The sequence below is a fragment of the Peromyscus eremicus genome, chromosome 9 (genome assembly GCF_949786415.1).
Source record: "Peromyscus eremicus chromosome 9, PerEre_H2_v1, whole genome shotgun sequence".
In the NCBI taxonomy this organism is placed as follows: Eukaryota; Metazoa; Chordata; class Mammalia; order Rodentia; family Cricetidae; genus Peromyscus; species Peromyscus eremicus.
In genome coordinates, this window is record NC_081425.1 from 18,562,881 (window position 1) to 18,585,126 (window position 22,246).

At 39.8% G+C, this 22,246-nt stretch overlaps 1 protein-coding gene across 2 annotated transcripts in view; it reads right to left on the minus strand.

The window, feature by feature from the left end:
• Ndfip2 (Nedd4 family interacting protein 2) overlaps positions 1–18,186 on the minus strand; it is a 57,284-nt gene extending 39,098 nt beyond the window's left edge. The window contains exons 1-4 of one of the 2 annotated variants that reach the window (XM_059273220.1): positions 18,126–18,186; positions 13,775–15,283; positions 13,522–13,686; positions 10,393–10,759 (exon numbers count right to left, since the gene is read on the minus strand). In XM_059273220.1, coding sequence (XP_059129203.1) covers positions 10,393–10,734 — 342 coding nt within the window. In that variant the 5' untranslated portion in view covers positions 10,735–10,759; positions 13,522–13,686; positions 13,775–15,283; positions 18,126–18,186. The remainder of the gene's footprint in view (positions 1–10,392; positions 10,760–13,521; positions 13,687–13,774; positions 15,284–18,125) is intronic. The other variant, XM_059273221.1, reaches the window with a different exon arrangement.
• Between the last annotated feature and the right edge of the window lie 4,060 nt (positions 18,187–22,246).

Below are 22,246 nucleotides of genomic sequence, written 5' to 3' on the forward strand. Positions count from 1 at the left end.
TCAAAACATAACTTGGAAGTAGAAAGTGGAAAAGGGCAACAAGGAGGCAGAAAGTGAGAGGACATTCTCCAGAGAAAATAATACCTAAATGCAGATACACGTAAAGATCAGGATTTAGTGCAGAGAAGGAAGGAAGGAGGGAAGACAGAGAAGGGGAAGAATAGTGTGTTTAAACATCAGAAGGCCGAGGTTAGCATGGAGATTACAAAGGAGAGAGAATCAGAGAACTAAGAGTGTAACATATGGCTGCAAAGTGTACTGATACAATAACAAACTACACAAATAATCATTTCACTAAGAGTACAGACAAGCCGGGCGGTGGTGGCGCACGCCTTTAATCCCAGCACTCGGGAGGCAGAGCCAGGCGGATCTCTGTGAGTTCGAGGCCAGCCTGGGCTACCAAGTGAGTTCCAGGAAAGGCGCAAAGCTACACAGAGAAACCCTGTCTCAAAAAAAAAACCAAAAAAAAAAAAAAAAAAAAAAGAGTACAGACAAATTCACTAAAGCCTCAAGTCTTATCTCAAGACCCTTGTCTCTTGGAAGAAATTACACAAAATGTCACCTTACTTCAATAAAAGCTCTCCTGCAGTAAAAAATAACAAATGACCTTCAAAAACTGACATTGGAAAAGCCATTGGTATTCCAATATCCAACAGACTACATGCCTTGAGACCCCCCAAAATTACTAAAGAGGTTAGCATTATCACACTAAAAGATATTTATAAAATACATTTGAGTTATTTCCTTATTCTCAAACTTGCTGTTCAAGTAGCATGATTTCTCTACATAATGTCAAGGATAACTCTGGAGAGACATCACAGATGAATGAAAACACAGCACATTCCTGAACTTAAAATTATTATGTTGTTCATGTTCAAACAAATCTTAAAAGTAAGCAAGTCAAAACAGTGAAATAATCTGATAATAAATCTTAAACTACTGCAACATTTCTCAACTTGCACTTGGCATGTCTTTAACAAGAATTTTTACCCACACCTTAATTCCAGCTAAGTGATCAAACTTCTAAAAGAAGCCATAACAACATGGCCAGAACACATAGACTTAATGATGACTTAAAATCACATGGTAGGTAGGGCTAGCCTTAATTATAATGATCATGTCAGTAAATTCACATTAATAAATGTCAGCAAGATGTATTCCATAGTTATTTAAACGCATGTCAAGACTATATAGAATACAAACAGAATTCCAAAATGATGTTATCAAATACATACACAACCAGACAATATTTTAAAATGTGAGTTGGATATTAAGTAAAGAACAAAAAGAACATAATTGCTAAATAATCAATATAAAACAAGTAAGGACAAGCTAGAGAAATGGCTCAGTATTTAAGAGCATTTATAACTCTTTCAGAAGATGTAAGTCCAGTTATGAGCACTCATATCCTACAGCTCACAACTGCCTGTAACTCTAGCCTCCACCAACACTGTACATAAACTCACACACACACACACACACACACACACAATTCACATAATTAAGAAGTGTTTAATATAATCTGCAGTCATTGTCTTAAAATTCTTTTTTTTTTTTTTTTTTTTTTTTTGGTTTTTCAAGACAGGGTTTTTTTGTGTAGCCCTAGAACTGGCTTTGTAGACCAAGCTGGCCTCAACTTTACAGAGATCCACCTGCCTCTACCTCCCAAGTGCTGGCATTAAAGGCATGCACCACCACAGCCAGCCGGGTTGATTCTGAATTTTGTATGCGCTATCCAATTAAGACTGCCATGGAGCATGGGCTAGGGACTTGCAATCTCAGCTCATAGTTTACCTTCCCTGCAAGGGTTTAATCAGCTTCACTCTGACTCAGTTCATAGTCTCCCAGCTTCATATAGAGCCACAAGGTCATAGCCATACATTGTAGCTGGCATCACCTTGAAACTTTAGGCCAGCAAATCAGAAGAGCCTTTACACTATTGCTGATTCAGATATTGGCATGCCCTACTGTGGTGGTGGCAATCCCTTAGACTTTGAGGTCTGTCTGCAATGAACTGAAGCAACAGACCACAGAAAAGGTGAGCTGACTTTTCACTTCAGGCCAGAGTCTCCGTTTCATTAGACTCTGCATCTTATTACTTAGCTGAACCTTACTGCTTCCATTAAATAAAAATTAGAAACTAGAGTTATCAATGGAGTTCCATTTTGTTATTCTGAGTTTTGACCCACCTCCAATTCCCACCTCACAGAAGCCTCATGGCTTTCTTTTCATGTTTTAAACCAACAAACTCAAGTAGGCCACTATCATACCTGCAATAGTCACCCACAAGAACTAGATCTTTTTCAGTCAAACTACAGCCTAACTATTACACCTTCATAGTGGATGGGATCCCAAATATCCTGGTATTTATTACTGAGGGGTCAAAATGTCTAATTCAAAGATGAACAACACCAATTTATTCCCTCCACATGGGTGCACCTTCTATCCCATTAAAAAATGGAAGTTGAGCCAGTGTGGTGGTTCATGCCTATAACTCTAGAACTTCAGAGGCTGAGACAGGACAATTGCTGGAAGTTCAAGGCCTAGGCTGAACTACAGTGTGTGACTGTCTACAAAAAAAATGTGAGAGTGAGGCAGGAAACTTATTCCCTCTCCTTCTGAATCTAGGCTGGTCCTACAATTGCTCTGACTAAAAGAGATGCCAGAGAAATTGAATTTTAAACTTTTAAGCCTAGATCTCAAAAAAATTGGCAGTTTCTTCCTCCTCCTAAGCTGTGAGAAGCCACACCCATATTGAGAAGGCACATGAAGAAGACATAAGAAAGCACACACCAAGAATTGGGGTGTTTCTGTCAACATTTTTTTCTATATTTTCTTTTTTTGGTTTTTTTGAGATAAGGTTTCTCTGTGTAGCTTTGTGCCTTTCCTGGAACTAACTCTATAGCCCAGGCTGATCTCGAATTCACAGAGATCCGCCTGGCTCTGCCTCCCAAGTGCTGGCATTAAAGGCATGCACCACCACTGCCTGGCTATATTTTCTTTTAAAAGATTATTACTTTTAATTATGTATATGTCTGTGTATGGGTATGTGTGCAGGTGCCCTTGAAGTTCAACACCACCCAACAAGGGTGCTGGGAATTGAACTCTGGTCCTCTGCAATAATACATACCCTTAGCCCTTGAGCCATCTTTCCATCCTCTAAAATAAACTTGCAGATTATTTCCTTCATAGTATTTTCATGATCTAAATTATTATTCAAATGTTACTGAATATATATTACACTAGTATTAGAATATGTACAGCTCAAATATACCTAATAGGGTCTGAATTTGATTCAGCATTGCTCATGAATGCTGAATTCATTCATGTATATAGATATTTTAATGAGATACATTTAGGTCAATGGCACAGTTACAGTTGTCATACCGTTCATAGAAATAGCGAGGGGAACTTTAAGGTGCACTGAAAAACAATTCACTCTTGCAATCAAGGGAACATAATACTGATCCCAGAACTGAATACAACACATCAGAGTGCTGATGTACACCTTGGTAAACTACTTGGTACACAAAAATCTGAATGTAAATTTTCTCATGTACAGATTTTCTAAATCTTAAAAGTCTATTTGAAAGATTAAATAAAAACGAGTCTTTCATAGAACCCCTGAAGTATCTTTGAGGAAAGCCCTTCACTCCACAGTAGAAAGACATACAAGCATGTAATTCAAGACAATGACTTTTCTACTATTGTGATTCTCCACTTTTCCTCTGCCTTGGTGCAAATGGCAGATCCAAAAACTCTTCTACTCATAGATTTAAAGGGATTCCTACACTCAAGAATAAGACTGTATGTGGCAAATAAACCAAACTAGGACTTCTCATAAAGTAAGGAGAAATATAAATGGGAGAGAATATACTATGGTCCAAGAATTAACAAGAAATAAGTCCTGCTAGACTTCAGGAATCAGGACATAAAAACCAGAGGGAAGGTTGCTGAGCTCTGGCTCTACAGATACTGAAGGCCCAATCAAGGAACCTGTATGCTAAGAATTCCACACTTCATCCAAAAAGTCATCAGAGGAGAAACAATTTTAAAGACTGAAAAAACTAGATAACTATTTCAGGGGAAAAGTTTGGGTCTGGTGGTTTCTTATGCAATTAAATATACATCTACACTATTATTCAGTAATTCTATCCAAAAGAAGTACATGTCCACAAAAAGACTGATACAAGAATATTCCTAAGTTTCCTTTATAATAGCCAAAAGCTAAAAACAATCCAAATGTCTCCCAACAAAGCAACAGATAACAGAAATATATTCACACAACTTGTATCAAGTAAAACTACTCAATAGCAAAAGGAGATGATCCATTGACATTTATAACACGGATCCATCTCAGAGCCTTCACACTGAATAAAAGAAGCTTTATAATCTTAGAAACTAACCATTCTAAAACTAGAAAGCCTACCTATTTAAAGTGGTAAAAAAAAAAAAATTACCCAGGGGGGTAGGAATTGACTGGCAAAGATTGTAGGAAAACTTTCTGGAGTGATGGTAATATTCTGTATGATGGCAATGAGTTCTATTTGTAAAGAACAATGATACAGACTGGGTACTTGTGTTTCTCAGGGCTGCAGAGTGAGGCCTTGTCTCAAATTTTAAAAATTACAAAGAGGGAGCTAGGTGGTGGTGGTGTACATCTTTAATCCCGGCACTCCAGAGGCAGAGGCAGGTGGATCTCTGTAAGTTCAGCTGTTACACAGAGAAACCCTGTCTTGAAAAAAAAAAAGTTAAAAAGAGGACACTAAGTTGGGAGGGAATCCAATGGGAGTAGATCTGAAAAAGGGTTAGGAGAGTAGGATGAATATGATCAAAATACATTGTATGCAGGTATGAAATTCTTGTGGGATAAAAAATTCTATCTTTTAAATAATATTGAAGACATACAAAAGCATTAAGTGTAACAAACTGCTATTTCTTCCAGTTTTCTATATTTCTACATATTTGAAAGTTGTAATAGTAAATGCTGTTGAATGGTAGAGTGGGGGTTTAGAAGGAAACCACTGAAGGTTTTTGAGGAAAAACTCGAATTTATATTAAAAGAACATGACTCATTCCATGCAAACAATAAAGCAAAGGGCAGCTAAGCAACAGAAGAAAGTAGTAATTATTTCATAGCATGAACCAGGAAGAACTCACATGGAGAATAAAGACAGAGACGTCAGAAGAACGCTCCTAAGTATCAGGAATAAGGAAGGACTTTCAAGGACAATACGACAGAGACTAAAGTAGACAAGAGCTTAGAAATATCAGATTATGCAACTGGGCATGCTTGAGTACATAAAAAGCAGTAACAGAAGACAGATAATATATATTGATAAATTCAAAAGCACGAAGGTCACGGAAATCAGGAGAGAAAAAAAAGGAGGTAACTAGAAGCAACATAAAGTAAAGGGCTGTGGTGTTTCTCTAAAATGGAAAGTGAAAGCAGACAGCTACACCTAGAAGTCACCCTCCACTACGTCACCTAGAGTGGTCTACTGGGTGAGGCAGTGGTCCTGGGTCTCAAAATCTCACAGCAGTCTTGCTTAGTGTGCTTTCCTAAGCGCAGTGTTCAGCTTCCTGATGACTGAACCCTTCTGTGATAACTCCACCGACAACCGAGAACTAAGGTCAGCACAGAAGCTCCTTACAGGGCAAATAAACCAGCAGTGTTGTTTGTTACAATGTTATCTGCTTCCTACAAAATAGATCAATAAAAAGTGCTAAGCCCAAGACTCTGGTTGACTCAGACGTGAGGCTAACTCACTGCTGTGTCTCTCCAAATACTCATTAGCCTCACAGGACTTTGGAACCAGGGAAACTACTCAAATATGCTGTGTTCCTGTTGCTTGGTACAACTATGAGTAATGTCATTTGTTCTGACTTAAGAGTCTTCTGTTTTCTGCCAACAACCATGAAACATTAACAGACTAATTCATTAGCTTACGAAAACAGTAGTTATTTCTATGTGCCAGCATCTATCAGTGGTTCTCAACCTTCCTAATGTTGTGACGCTTTAAAACAGTTTCTCATGTTGTGGTGACCGCCAACCATAACATGATTTCATTGCTACTTTATAACTGTAATTTTGCTACTGTTATGAATCGTAATGTGAATATCTGATATACAGGATATCTCATATGGGACCCCTGTGAATGGGTCATTCCACACAGCCCCCCCTCCCCACCCTCTACCTCCCCCAAGAGGTTGCAACCCACGGGTTGAGCACCACTGCTCTCTATGTTTTACATGTATTATAGTATTTAGTTCTCACAATAAATACTTATGAGGTTGTACTAATATGAGGAAATGGTGCTTTAAGATGTGAAGTAACTAACCCAATGTTTCAAAACCTGCAAACAGGAGGCTCAGTGGGATAGAAACAAATACAGAGACCCATAGCCACACATTAGTCAAACCTCAGGAAATCCTGTGGAAGAGGGGGAGGAAGATTATGGGAGCCAGAGGGGCTAAGGACAGCACAGGAAAACACACAGCCAACTAACCCAGGCTCCTTGGGGGCTCATGGAGACTGAACCACCAACCAGAGAACTCGCATGGGACTGACCTGGGCCTTCTGCACATGCCTTACAGTTGTGTGGCTTGCTCTTCTTAGGGGACTCCTGGCAGAGGGAGGAGGAACTGTCTCTGACTCTGTTGCCTCTCTTGGGACCCTTTCCTCCAGTTGGGTTGCCTCATCTGGCCTCAGGGGCGAAGAGGAGCCTAGTCTTGCTGCAGCTTGATCTGCCACAGCTGGGTGATGTCCATGGGAAGCCTGCACTTTTCTAACAGGACAACTGGGGGAGGGGGCGGGTTGTAAGGGGGGAGTTGATTGGGCTGGAAAAAATTAATTAATTAATAAAAATAGAAAAGTTTAAAAAAATAAAAAAGATGGCTCAGTGGTGAAGAGTATTTGATCTCTTCCAATGACCAGAGTTAAGTTTCCAGCACTCACACCAAGTGATTTACAACCATCTCAAACCAAAGCTTCAGGGGATTTTCTGGTATCCTTGGAGACCAGCACACACATGGCACACACACACACACACACACACACACACACACACACACACGAAAAAAGGTGTTTTTTTATTGCAAACAGAGCAACCTAAATATAAGCCTAGATGACATTAAAGCCTGTTTTTGTTGGTTTGTAGTACTTGAGATGGAGCAGCGCCTTCTGTGCAAACATTCTAGGCCAAGTGCTCTGCCACTGAGCTACATCCCAGCTCCCTAACTTGATTTTAGCACTTCAAACCTCCTTCCTTAGCTGATTTATCAGGAGCAACTTTAATTCTCCAGATACAAAAGTACTCAGACCTCTATAGTACAAACACCTCAAATTATATTGCATAGAAAACTTACATTGTAGGAATGTTAACATTATCTTAAAATGTAAAAAACAAAAGTATTTTGTGGTCAAAGATCAAAAACAACTAGAGTAAACAAACCTAAGCTACTGTCTTTACTAAAGAGCTTCTCACTATGTTAGTATGTTAGACGCAGTCCAAGAACAACTATTGTCTGCATTCTAGTACATAGTTCGAGAAACTGCTGCTATAATTAACACTGCCAATTCAAACTGTACACAGTCTTTTAAATCTTAGTCGTCAGCTTGTTGTAGGTACATGAACCTTCAAAATAGAGAACATCAAAGCCAGAATGTAGTTTGGCAGCTGCAAGACAAGTTAGCTACCTAACCGTTTGGCACATTGCTCTTTTCCTACCAAGCACAACTAAATTTCCCATAATACAGTGAAAGTATACATCATGCCCAGTTTTATTTTCCAGAAATTAGAAGAGTACCAAGATTTAGAGGCTGTAATTTTATCTACTGTTATGGATCTTTTTAACAATGGATAGGAAAGAGGAGGGTGAAAAAAACAATATGTATAGTCAGGAATGGTGGTGTGTGCCTGTGACAGTAGTGCGAGGCTGAGGCTAGACATGAGGGTGTCTTATTCAGCGGTAAAGAATGAAGCTGCAACATTCACAGGAAACAGGAAGACAGATGGAACTGGGAGGTGAATATGTTAAGTGAAATAAGCCAGATTCAGAGAGAAAAATACATGTTTTCTAATAAGGGGAATCTAGATTTAAATTTATACATACCAACGTATACACACATACATATGTATATGTGGGATGTGAAAGTACAAAAAGAACTTATAAAATTCACTACTTAATATGCTAGCCGAAGCAACAATAATACACTTCAGACGGTCCAGATAAAGTGTATATATACATGCATTAAAACACAGTAGGTCATTCTGGTGGCCCAGGCATCACCAGTCTGTAGAGGTGAGTTTTAGCTCTTTAAATAAGAGTAAAGCAGCACAGCACAGCATTTCTCAGCCCTACATACAGTTCCCTATCTCCTGACCTAAGCATCCCTTAACACACAACAACCAAAGTTGTTTATGAATCATTCTAGAGTTTCGAAATAAGACCTGAGCTAAAGGCAGCCATAGAATAGTCGTATCCATCATATAAACTGGGTTTCCAGATTGAAAACTAGCTATGAAGTCTACTCAAAACATGAAATTCAGCTGTACCCATGCCATGTTCCCAGACAGTTACGTAATGGGAAGCCATTCTCAGCAAACCAAGAGTTGTCCCTGAGATAAACTTACTAGGTAACTGCACAAGTATTTAAATGCAAATTTAAACTGTGATAAAATTCTCTAATGCTTCTGCTTCTAAAGAAAAATAAAATAATATTCTACCTAAAATAAATAATTTATTTAGAACGATTTTTGCCCTCAGCCCTTATGGAGTGCCTCCACCCATTCAAAGTCTACATAGGACCTAGCTTCAGTTTTGAAGTGGGGGGAGGGGGAAAATGTGGTATTTTCAACCTACTTTGAAAGTTAGACAAAAAGGAAGTAAATTAACAGTAAAAGTAAACTCCAGTGTTTTATCTGGAGAGATTTTGAGGGGGGAAAAATAGTTCCAACTAGTTACATCTATTGAAAGCAAAAGAGACAACATAATAAATTGTTTACCATGAAAACTATTGTTAAGTAGAGACCATGGTTGAGCACAATAAGGAAAATCAGACCAAAGAAAGAATTCAAATCAATTTATATCACTACAAGACACAAATAGAAATGGGAAAGATTTGAAAAAGAAGTATCAATGTTAAAATTATCCAAGATGTCTATCAGTGGCATTTCTTTCTTACAAACACTTAGAAAAGTGTCTTTAAAAGTATAATGCCACCCAAAACTGACAACTCGAAAAGCACCTTCCATAAAATGGCAATTTTTTTTCCTAAGCCGTTCTGAAAATTTTCAGAAAATTCATAATCTGAATCACCTGGCCATGTTACAGCAAATAAACTCAAATGATGCGGAAGTCTTACCAAAGAAAAATGAAAAATTAGTTATGGTACGATCCTCTCTTACACAATCCTTGGCATTTGTCTGGCCTGAGTGACAACACACAAGCTAACAGACGGGAAAGGTGACATATGGGACCCACTGTACAATTTTATAAACTACCACAGGCACCATCAACAATATGCACAAGTGCTCTTCTCCTCTCCCTCGGTCAATAGGTTTCACTAAACTACCTGAAAGTTTATAAACGAAAACGCAACACAGCAAATACTGCTGGCCGTGATACTTACAAGAGTTATTCCCAATGACACCATTAGAACACACCAAGGGGGAAAAAAATACAGAAATTCTGACAAAGAAAATACAGGGCACGTTCCACTCATTTAAATATAGTTAGAGGTTTATACACTTGAGAGGTAAAACTCTGTATTAAATGAAAACTATTTTTTTTTCAAACAAGAGCTGAAATTTATTTCTAATAAAACGCTCCACGCCCACCGAAACCCACACAGAGACACACACACACAGAGTGGGGACAGATATTTTTCCCCAACAAACGATCCCTGTAATACTAACAGAATGGAAAAGGGCAGAGTGACAAGGTTAAGTAGAAGAGAGAGGCACGTCCGTCCCCCACCACCGCTGCTCTCTACACAGGTCCGTCCACACAGCCCCTAAGGCGGGTTTTCAACCCAGCTGCACCCCACTCTACAGTGTTCACCCCCACCGACCCCACTCCATCTGTGACGCCGATCGCCTCCCTGACAGGTCCGTGCACGCAGCCCCGCCGCCGCCGCCGCCGCCGGAGGAAACCCCACGACAAGGTCTCACGCGTGTCTGAGCCGGGGAAGAAGGAAATGACAGGAGGGGACACGAAGCCGGAGCGAGTCGGGGAGGTCGGGGAAGGAAGCGGGGTTTGGTGCGGAGCAGGCCGTCGGCTGCGGCCGGGGGCTGGAAGGGTCTCGCGGGGACGGGGAGGCAGCCGGTCCTCTCCGGGGTGGCCCGGTGGCGGCGGCCGTGGGGTCCCCCCCGGGGCCCGCGCACTCACCACCTGGTAGCGGCCAGTCCCCGGCTGGTGGTGGTCCATCCTGCCCGCCTCGGGGTCTGGCTTCCGAGCGGGCGTGTCCCCTCGGGGCTCAGGTCCTTCGGCCTCCCCGGTGGACGACGTCGCCGCCGCCGCCGCCGCCGCCGCCGCCGAGCCCCTTCCGCCGCCCCGGGTTCTGCCGCCGCGCTCGCCCGGCGGGGCCGCTTCACTTCCTGTCGCTCCCTCGGCTCCGCCGGAGACCTCCGCGTCGCTCGCCGATCCGCGCCGCAGCTCCGGGGAGCCGCGCGAGCTACTGAGCATGCTCGGGGCGGACGCGCATGCTCGCTGGCTCCGCCGGCGTCCCATCCGTGTCCCGGCTGCGAAGGTGTCCCTAGGTGGGAGGAGATGGAAAAGTCAGGCAAGTCCCGGGGAGATCTCGAGGGTGTCAACCTGTCGGGAGTGGGCGGTGGCAAAAGAAGCGGAAAGGAAAAAAAAAAAAAAAAAAAAAAACAATCGCCCCGCTTGATTGGACTTTTCCGCGAGGGCAGGTTTCTCTGTGGGGCGAGCGAATGCACCGTCACTGCGAAGGCAAACGTTCAGGGGAGAGGAGGTGCATTCCTAGAGCACGTGAGAGCAAATCGCCCTTTTGATAGTCCCAAGCCTAGACCCAGCTTCAGGGCAGTCGTTCAAATCACTAATGAGGTAATGAGTTACCAAATAAATGTACATTATACAGATATATAGATATTCGGCTTTAGAGTCACAGAAAAAATTCGAGGAAGGAAAAAGACACATATTCTTGATTCCGCTTATGCACAGCCTTCCTCAGTAGAACAGGGAGGGCATTTGTAACAGCTGTCGAACCCACAATAACATACCATTGTCACCTAGAGTCCATAGATTGTCTTGGGGTTCGTTTTGAGTGTTGTACAGTCTATGGGTTCTGACAAATAATGCCGTAACGATGCACCTTATAGTTCATACCTAATGGTTTCACTGCCCTGAAAATCCTGAGCAGGACTTTTCCTGCCTCTTTCTTTCGCCCTTTTCTTGGTAGTAAAAGATTTAAGAATCCAGCTGACTCTTCAGACATGTTCCTATGTCTTACAAAGAGGCCTTCAGAAATAGGAAATGAGAAGGACAGAAGAAAATAATGAAATGAGGTAGGATTTTTGTGGTAATACTCGGGTAATACTAAGATTTGACAATACTAAGGAATAACTTTTTGTGGAATATCATAATACCTGGTGGCTAGCAACACATGACCTACTGTGTATGTGCATCTGTTTTTCTCTCTCACAAGGCGCGGAGTGTACCAGGCTTTTTCTTTTAGGCTACCAACCAGCTCCCAAATCATGACATGGAGACTTATTAGTTATGAATGGTCACCCTAGCTTAGGCTTGTTTCTGGCCAGCTCTTTTAACTTGAATTAACCCGTTTCTTTTCATCTACCTTTGCCTCGTAGCTTTTTACTTTTCTTCTGTGTATCTTACTCTCACTGCTTCCTCCAGTGTCTGGCTGCTGGCTGCCTGGGTTCTGGCCCCTCTTTCTCCCTCATTCTCGTTTCTCCTTCTTCTTTCTTGAGGCTAGATTTCTCCTCCTATTCATCCTCTCTGTCTGCCAGCCCCAGCTGTCCTTTCTCTGCCTAGCTATTGGACATTCAGCTCTTTATTAGATCAATCAGGTGCCTTAAGCAGGCAAGGTGAAACAAATTCAACACATCCTTACATAATTAAACACACATCCTTACATCGTTAAACAAATGCAGCATAAGCGGATGTAGCACACCTTTACATAGCTAAAATAATATTCCACAGCATAAACAAATGTAACACATCTTTGCCTAGTTCAAATTATATTCCACAACAGAGCTTGTTTCTCTGCCAAAAAGAAGAGTATGGTGGACCAGCAAAAGGTACCTTTTAATCAAAACATCTACTTATTGTACCCTAAGAACTATGACCCCACCTAATCTGGCCCAACCATCTTTTTTAAGATAACCAAGCCCTTTCTCCATAAATTATCTTACTCTGGAGATCCCCTGAGGGGAACTGGAGGGATCTGAAAACCTCTCACTTTACTTTCATATATGTACAGAGGAGAATTCTAAAATAAAGGAAGCCAGTAGAGGAGCCTGGACAATTGGTTCAACTAGCAAGATACAACAAAGTTCAATAATCTTTGGAAAATCGTTAACTAAAAAAGTTAAGTCTTCCTGATGTTTGTTTTGTTTGTTTGTTTGTTTTTTCAAATCATTCATCAGATCTCTATTTGGGCCATCTTGAAATATCTAATATCAGCATTACCAGTCTAACAATAATAAAAAGCAATGATATTGCCATACCTAATTTTCTTTAAATTTGCTTTCATGTGCTCCAATGTAATACATTTTAAATTCTAAAGTAATAAGTGTCATTTCATTGATATTATTAGTATAAATGCTAGCTCCCCCTTACAGTTATCACCCTAAATAGTATTATCTCTCATGACACCTAATGTTAGCAAAGAAAAATTAGATTCCTATACAACTTCTTATCTATAAAGATGATTTAGAATTGAATTTTTATGTCCTTTTATTTTCATTAGCCGCTTAAATGCATTTGTTTTTAAATTTCATTACTTCTAAGAAAAAGGAGTCATTGAAAAATCAAAGACCTGACTCAAAGTAGACACCCTGAATCCTGTTTATATATCAGTTGTTGCATTTCGCCCCTGCCCAGGTTCTCTGAATATGTTTCTCCTCTCACAGAGCAGATGACACAATTCAATGACACAACACATTCCCAGTGAGGAAGTAAAAGAGAACAGTGGAACAAAGCACCAGCACACAGCACTGGCATCTCCTGAATCTCGTCCCTGTGTGTGTCATTTTAGCCTCCACACAGCTCTTTGGTGTAGGCAGACATCACTGTAGTCACCACTTAACAGAAAGAGAAACTAAAGCGCAAAGAGAGTGAGCCACTTTACCAGGGCTAAAGTCACCAGTAAGTGGTGATAGGCACCAGAACCTCTACAGTGTTAGGCACTGTGCTAAATATTGCACCGTAGAAAAAAGAACAAGTCCTTGTCTCCATCTCTCCCGTGGCACTCACGTAGAAGAGAGAAAATCATGATACATCATAAATAGCCGATCTGAATTCCTTCAGTCCTACCTTTTTCATCCGCAGGAAATTATGATGCTTTCTTGTCATCTGCATAAGAGGCTTTCTGATCACTTTTTCCCATGTCAACTAACCTACGACCACAACAAAACAAGATGCTCACATGTCCCCTGGGAGCCACTCCTTGGGGATGAAGTAGAAATCCTCTTAAGAGATCTGAAACAAGAAACGACAATATTCTCTAGAGGTCTTAATATCTGGTAATATTTTTAACACTTGATCTTTTAACAATGACTCCACTTACCTAAAAAAAACTGATGGTGATTCATTACCCGAAGCCACCTCAAGTGGAACTGTAGAATTTTACTGTAGTTGACTAACACTTCTTGCGAGCCCAATCAAATTGCATCTCCAAATACAACCACCCAAATGTTTACAAGTGCTGCATGCTATCCTGGGTAGAATATCTGCCCCAGATTCTCTTTCAGGAAAGTTCGGTCTGCTTAGCTGTAAGGAATGTGGGCCACCAGCATCTTCCGGTTATTGGCTTTGAGGCTTTAATCCTGAAGTGATGCCCTTTTCTGGACAGCATCCAGCCACTCAGTGATGAGGCAGTTGGACAATGCCTAAGCTGTTCTTTTGTAACGCCAGACCTCTTTAAGCCAAACTCACCAAACTGTTGAGCAGGTACTTGGTCAAATCTGCATCATCTTATGGCTGCTCTCCCTGCCTAACCCCTTTTCCTTTCAGACTTGTTACTCCCCAGTGAACCTTAATTTTATGTCAGCATCTGCTTTCTGGAAAGCCCAACCTAGGCAAGTACCAAGATGTAAAATGATAGAATATTATTGATACTATCAAAATTGTGTTAAAATAACTACAACTGTCATTTTGTGGCTAGCCTTTCATGTCCACTTCTCATATAGATATGGTATGTCTTTAACCCTCACATTAAGAACAACTGATGTTATTCAATAGAACAATAACATGAGGTCATAGCAAACTCTTTGACACTTACTTTTCACTGGGAACTACTCCCACCTCCCCAGAGGCATCCCATTCCCTCTGTGAGTAAACTGATTTTCTTCACCATCATCCTTCCTAAGCAGGTCTGTTGACCTGCATATACATATACTGAATTCTTCATTAAGACTCCCGGAAGTTTAGAGCAGTAGAGATGCTGTTCTCCACAGAGAGCCGCAGGTCTAAATCACAAGTTGGCAAGGGGTCCGATCTCTGGAGATTTTTAGTTTTGTGTTACTCCTTCTACACTGTATAACATGTAAATATGTTATCCTCAAAGTAGCTTCTAGCTTTTGGTGGATAGTGGGACCCAAATCCTGACAATTAACTGAAGAAATATATGTGACTTTGTACATTTATCTACACAATGACTGAAAAGTAAATTACCTTCTCCTAGAGACTTCTATCTATATCTAACTAAACCCCATTGTCATTTTCTGAACTTTAATATTCTAAAATATATTTCAGAGCATATGGAAGTCTGCTTTTCACTTTAGTAGATGAGAACAAGCACATTTATCAATCCAGACTCTTTCAACATTACTGTATATATTTGTCCTTAAAGCAGTTGTAGGCTTGAACTCAATTTAGCATCATATCGTGTTCCATATTTAGCTGGTTATGAGATTCCTGTCATCTGTTCAGCTCCATAATTTTAGAGAGAAAATGTAAAGTTAGCAATTTGACAATGTGGCACATGCTTTTTTTGCTCTCTCCTTGTTCTCTTCCAGTATAAAGGGAAAATATAAAATGAAACTATCTTCCGTCCATCAGAATTCAGCTACAGAAACTGAATCAGAAGGAAATAGATGCTAAGGATGTGTTGGAGAGGGCTGGAGAGATGGTTCAGCCAGTAAAGGCTAGGCTTACTACCCAAAAGGATATATTTTTGGTTTGGATTTTTTTGTTTGTTTTTTAGCTATGTTTGTTTTGAAGAGGTTATATGTGTTTTTTGTTTTCATAGATTAGTGCATGTAACTGGGAGTACTGACTAGATAGCTCAAGATCTAAAGCTCTGCCCTTCTGGGAGGAGCTAATGGTTCTGTCTTAGGCAGAAAAAAAATCTTCTTAGGGAAACCCAGCTCTGCTTTTAAATACAATTAAGCGATCAAATCAGCTCCATTTAGATTCTAGAAGATAACCTTCACTTAAAGTCAACTGATGATGAACTTCAGTCGTACTTTAAAATGCCATCAAAGCTATGCTACTTTTGACTGATTAGTCAGACACTAGCCATATTGATGTGCTGAACTATATCCCAGGTTTATTTAGACATAAGCTAGAATGGTCTCTGTAGAATAAAGATAGAGTATGAATAGAAAGAAAAGGAAGGTACCGAAAAGGTAGCTTATAGATTAAAATAATTTTCTTGTATTTGTTTCCTGTCAGGTTTATCTCATATAAAGTACTTAGGTATAGTTGTGTGGAGGCATCACTAGGCAATAATTCAAGAAGATAAGAAGTATAATTAACTGTATTTCAGTCCTGACACTGCAATTAGCATTTTTTGTTTTTCCCATTGTTTGGGTATGGAAAACAAATTTGAATAAATCAATAGCCATTTTGCATTAGGGAGTTCAAACTTGAATTTGAACAACATATAAGTTATTACGATAATCTCTTCTATAACCTGAATACCTCTAGTTCTTTGACTATACTAAAGCAGAGCTTTGTGTAATGTCATTTTGTCTCCTTTTTTCTCTGTAAGTCAATCCTTGTCATTGTACGAAATTAGATATGACCCTGAGCTTTATTGACTATTGTGATAGGTTCCTTTTAACTGATTAATATGTGATCTCTGTGTAAGAAAAAAAAATGTGTGGAAAATACTAGGAGAAAGGGATGTCTCTCCATGTTAGTGAGCACAGTTCCCATTCTTCCACCACAGTGGGTCTGTGTCTCTCTTGTTCAGCATTAAGGTCACTAATGAGGCTGCCTTATTTTCAGTACTGAGCATAAGAGATGTCTAGCATCCAAAAGGATGAATGAAGATGATAGCCAGGCAAAATGACTTCCCAGATGCTGCTTTTTCAAAAGCAGGAAGCAACTCAAACCTACTTCCTGTCCCTAACTTTCAAGTAGAGAAAAGGCTAGTGTCTCATAGAGCCTCAGAGAGTGAACATAGTGGAAAAAAGGACGTTCCTTTGACATCACACTCTGGTTGTCACTAGTATGTCACTGGTGAAGTTTCCTTGAAACACCTATAAACTTTGGTAGCTAAGGATATTTACTAAAAGATCTGCAGAGTCAGGCACAGTGGTGCACACCTGTAATCCCAGCTCTGGGAAGAAGAAGCAGATCTCTGTGAGTTCAAGGCCAGCCTAGTTGACATAGCCAATTCCAGGCTAACCAGAGCTATATAATGAGACCGTATCTCAAGATAAATAAATAAATAAACAAACAAATTTCAGGAGAGAGTCCCTCTAAATCAAAGACATCAAGTTTTAACCTTCTTTCTCCAGATACTCTTAAAAACACACACATAAATGATCCAAACATATGTGCACATATTAATTCAGCATATATAGTAGGAACTTTTTATTAGTTTGAATGAAGCAGATGATAAGAATGACAGTGACATTTGGCTAGAAACCAACCCTCCAGGAAACAGTCATAAAACTCCAGCGTTTGTGTACTTACCGCCCAAAACTACAAGATCACCCAACTCAACACCTTCATTTTAAAGAAAAGGAAACTGGTTTTGGGCACTGGGAAGATAGTTCAGTCTGTAAAGTTTGATTCCCTGAGCTCCAATTTAGAAGGCAGGCAGTATGGCACATGCTTGTGCTTGCAGCAGTAGGGAGACAGAGACAGGTGGATTTCTGGAGCTAAGTAGCCAGCCAGACAAGTCTATCTGGGGGCTCCAGGTCAGGGAGGGACCCTGCCTAAAGCAAAACAGCAAAGTCGACAGTGTCTGAGGAATAACACCCATGTTGACCTCTGCCTCATGCCACGTGTTCACATACCAAACGTGTGTGTGTGTGTGTGTGTGTGTGTGTGTGTGTGTGTGTGTCTGTCGTGCATAAACTGAAGCTTAGAGAGGTAAGTTCAGACACTTAGGCTATATCTGCAATCTATTACCACTTCTCTTTCAGCTTTGCTTAATTGTTGAAACTTTAAAAAAAAATGCAAGTACTTTAGGCTTTTCCCACCTCATGCAACAAGAAATAGCTCTCCAAAGCACTACAACTGTTGTAAATCAGTAAAGTAGAACTCCAGCAGTCATTAGAAGAAATAAGACCGGTATATGTATTGCCCCCAAAAAAGTCTAAATTGGTATGAATTCTTTCCAGGTTTCTGCTTTGAAACAAAGAACACAAATGCAGTAAAATATGTTCCCATAAATTATTTCTTTGCAAATTATAGTAGATAATGTGAGTTGCACATATTCAGGCTTGAAAGTCAAACAATCCTTTTCGTTTATATAAAGTTGAAGATGCAAGAAAACCTAAATGTAGAGATAAAGTAAATAGGATTCTGTCTCTCTTGACTAAGCCTCCACTCTATGGCCATGGCCATTTTGACATTTTTCCTAAAACAATACAGCTACACTGTCCAACACGACAGGCCCTAGTCACATACGGTCATTTACATATAAACTAAATAAACTACAAGTTATTTTCCTTACTCACCCAAGACACATTTCAAATATTCAGTGCCACAGGTAGGTCTAGTGGCTACCATAATGATCACCATAGATATAGAACACTTACATCACAGAAAGGTCCATTGGACATTATTGCTCAATAAAACATTCTCCTATTCACCTTGAACTATCCCCGCCACCCTTCATTTCCAGAATTAGCCAACTAATTTTGTAATGGCCTTGGTCTCCACTTTGCCATGGCTTAGCAATGTAGCCCCTGGGTAAGTCAACCTGTTCAGCTGGTTTGCTCATGTTTCACATCATAATAATTCCTTCTCCATCTGTCCCAAAGATTATTTTGAAGCTCAAGTAAAAATGTAACCATCCAAATAGAAAGGACTATTGTTTCCAGAAGCCCTTTCCTATTGTTAATGTTCCAGTGACTGTTAAGAAAAAAAGCTTTAAAATGTTTGCACTTAAATTTTGGGATAAGTATTATAATCTCTGTATAACACTGAAGCCAATTAGGTCTTCCATCATTACCACAGCATATGTTTTTCTAGTATGATTGGGCTTATTCTATACATACCAAGTCATCATAAAGTAATAGACTTCACTGTGTGTCACCAGAGGAAATATATCTGAAGTTGTTTATCCAGTTGTAAAATTATGATGTGGCATATTAGTCAATCATAATTATGGTAATAATGAGTAATGTTTATGAATGTTGCTAGGAGTTTTTCTGAGTGTTTCAGACATATTGTCTCACTACATTCTTGCCATAGGCCAAAACAGCTTTACTTACTAACCAATGGGAACAGCATATACTCACAACATACAGAAAGATATCCCACAACACTATATTCTCAGAGTAAACATATGGAGTAAGCACTATTGTTGCTTACTTTTCACATAGCAAAAAATTTACAGCCTGAAGGAATTTACCAAAAGATACAAGCAAGTCAGAGAAGAGGTGTAAATGGATGTTTCCTCTCCCACCTGCCAGTTCCCAAATAACCATTCAGGGCTTATATTACTTACAAATGCTCAGCCAGTAGCTCAGGCTTGTTACTAACTAGCTCTTACATTTAAATTAACACATTTCTATTAATCTACATTCTGCCACGTGGCTCATGGTTTGTTACCTCATTTTTTTACATGTCCTGCTTGCTCAGCGGCTGGCTGGCTGGCATCTGTTTGACTCCACCATTCTTTCTCCCAGCATTTTCAGTTTGGCTTTCCTGCCTAGTCTTATTCTGTCTTGCTATAGGCCAGTCAGCTTTTTTATTAACCAGTGAGAGTAATACATATTCACAGCATATAGAAGAATTATCCCACAGCAAAGAGGGATGTGCCATATTATAGTTTTACTTTAACTGTATTTTATTTCAATATAATCACACATAAGCAAGTATACAACTCATAAGTCTATACCTTATGGTGTGTAGATGATTTTTGTAAAGAATATAATCTCATGTAGCCAGAATCCAAATTAAGAAATAGAATTATTTCTAGAACACCCAAAATACACAGTGATTTGTTTCCTATCTTTTCCCTTGTGCAAGGAATAACAATTAATGTGACTAGTGGCACTAAAAATTAGTTTTTACTTTGAAAATTTTACATTAAATTTACTGTTTCATTTGTTTAATCTTATATTGTTAATATTTACTCATATTGTTGAATGTGGTTGTTTATCTGTTACTATATATCTATTGGTGAATATACCATTCATTTCTTACAAGTTTTACTGAGTAAGTATGGCTTATATTCCTTTTCTGGGGCTCACCACATAAAAGTACCATAAACTATGTGATTTAAGAAACAGAAATGTATAGTTACAGTTCTGCAGGTTAGAAGTTCAAGATCAGGGTTTCAACAGGGCTAGTTCCTTCAGATATCCATTAAAAAGAATTCAGTTTCATGGTTCCCCAACAGTTTCTGGTGGTTTACTTGCAATCTTTTGTGTTCAGTGGTGTGTAGATGTAGCACTCACTCTGTCTTCATCTACTTATGGTATTCCCTGTGTGCCTGACTGTACAAAAAGGGTTCCATTTTGTGGGGTCACCAGATAGTGGACTAAGGTTCCAAAGTGCTGACTTCATCTTCACCACAACTGTCTACAGCAACACTATTTCCTTAAAAATTCAAGTTCTCAAGCCAGAACTTTCAACACAAAAATGCAGGAGATAAAAAAAAAAAATTCAATGCCTAAGAGAGACATTGTGAACAATACTGCTAAAAATGTTCTCATACATGTTTTGGTGAATAGATGTATTCATATTATAAATGTCCCTACAAGTGCATATGCTGGATTATAAATATGTGTGTAATAAATGTTTGTATAAATATATGTGTCTTTGTAGGTTTGTGTATGTGTGTGCGAGTGTGTGTGTGTGTGTGTGTGTGTGTGTTTCAGCTTTAGCTGATACTGCAAAACAATTTTCCAAAATGGTTATAAGATTATTTTTTCTTCTAATCAGTATATGGGAATTAAATTGATCTACAGCTTTGCAAACATTTGGTTTGTAAGAAAAAAAAAACAACCAGCTTTTAAATATTAACCATTCTGGGGCTAGAGAGATGGCTCAGCAGTTAAGAGTACTGGCTGCTCTTCCAGAAGACCTCAGTTCAATTCCCAGCCCCCACATGGTGGCTCCCAACCATCTGTAACTCCACTTCCAGGGGCTCCAATGCCCTCTTCTGGCCTCTGGTGTGTCAGGCATGCAAGAGGTGCACAGATATACATGCAGGCAAAACACCCATACACACCATGTAATTTTTTTGAATTTAATTTTAGCCAGTTTTGTAAGAGTCTTGCTTCTCTTAATGATAGTAAGTTTGAACTTGTTTAGATGCATCTTGGTCGTCTTTTCTAAACTGCTCATTTGTCTGCTTTCCATAACATTGACTTTTTTGTTGTTGCTAGATTTGCCAGCAGTTTTTTATTTTATTTATTGGTTTGTTGGTTGGTTTATTGAAATGGCTCTTTTGTTAGATATAGCTTAGCATCCATTTTCATTCTTCTTGATCTTGAGGCAAGCTTCAAGAGTGGACACTTGCAGTTGAGTTCCTCCCTTTTCTAAATTCTTCTCGAGTGTGTTCTAAATGCCTGTCCTAGAGTTTCTATAGCTGTGATAAAATGTCATGAAAAGCAACTTGTGGAGGAAAGGGTTTATTTCATACTTTTCCAGATGACAGTCCATCATTGAGGGAAATCGGGGCAGAAATTCAAGTAGGGCAGGAACCTGGAGGCAGAAACTCATGCAGAGGCCATGGAGGAGTGCTGCTTGCTCCTCATGGCTTGCTCAACCTGTTTCTCATTCCATACAGGATGACCTGCATAGGGATGGCACCGCCCACAATGAGCTGTCATCAGTCATCAATCAAGAAAATGCAGTACAGGCAAAATTTATGACCGCATTCTCTCAACTGAGATTCTGTCTTCCCAGATGGCCCTAGCTTGGTCAACTTGACATAAAAATCATCCAGGACAATGCCCAATCAATGATGGGAGGGAAAAATCATCCTATAAAGCGGAAACAGGAGCTGTAAACCATACAGAACTGTCCATCAGTAGATGGCCTATGTGAAGACTGATGGTTTCCTTCATTACTCGACCTTTAGTTTCAGGAATGAATGCATTTGTATTTGTCTCTGTGAGCATCAAACTCAGCTGCTACTGAAGCTCCTTTCAGAGACTGTAGCTGTTCTGCCTGTTTCGTGGATTTTCATCAGGCTTGATTCCCCTTTCCTCAGCTCTGATATTGTTAAGATTTATTCATAATGTTACTGGGGTTCGTCCTCTCTCAGAACTTACTATGGGTCCTGCACAGAGTAGGCCACCCTTATTACTTTACTAATTGACTGATGCTCCTATTCCATCACAATGATGGGATGATGATAAAATGCTACTTCATTTAATAAACGTTTTCAATCTCAACAAAGAAATACCTCAAAACATAACAGAAGTGTCACGCTTTACAGGTGCAGTGTAAGAAGCCTCTAATACTTCTCCTTGACTTGCCCTAAGTGTAAATGGGGTCTGGCCACTTGAATGCCATCTCCTTTCTATTTTCATGTATTATTGTACAGTCTCTCCTAGGATCTCAATTCAGTATTGGTTCTATAATGAGCTAAACTACAACTCAGGTTTTAAAAAGTCAC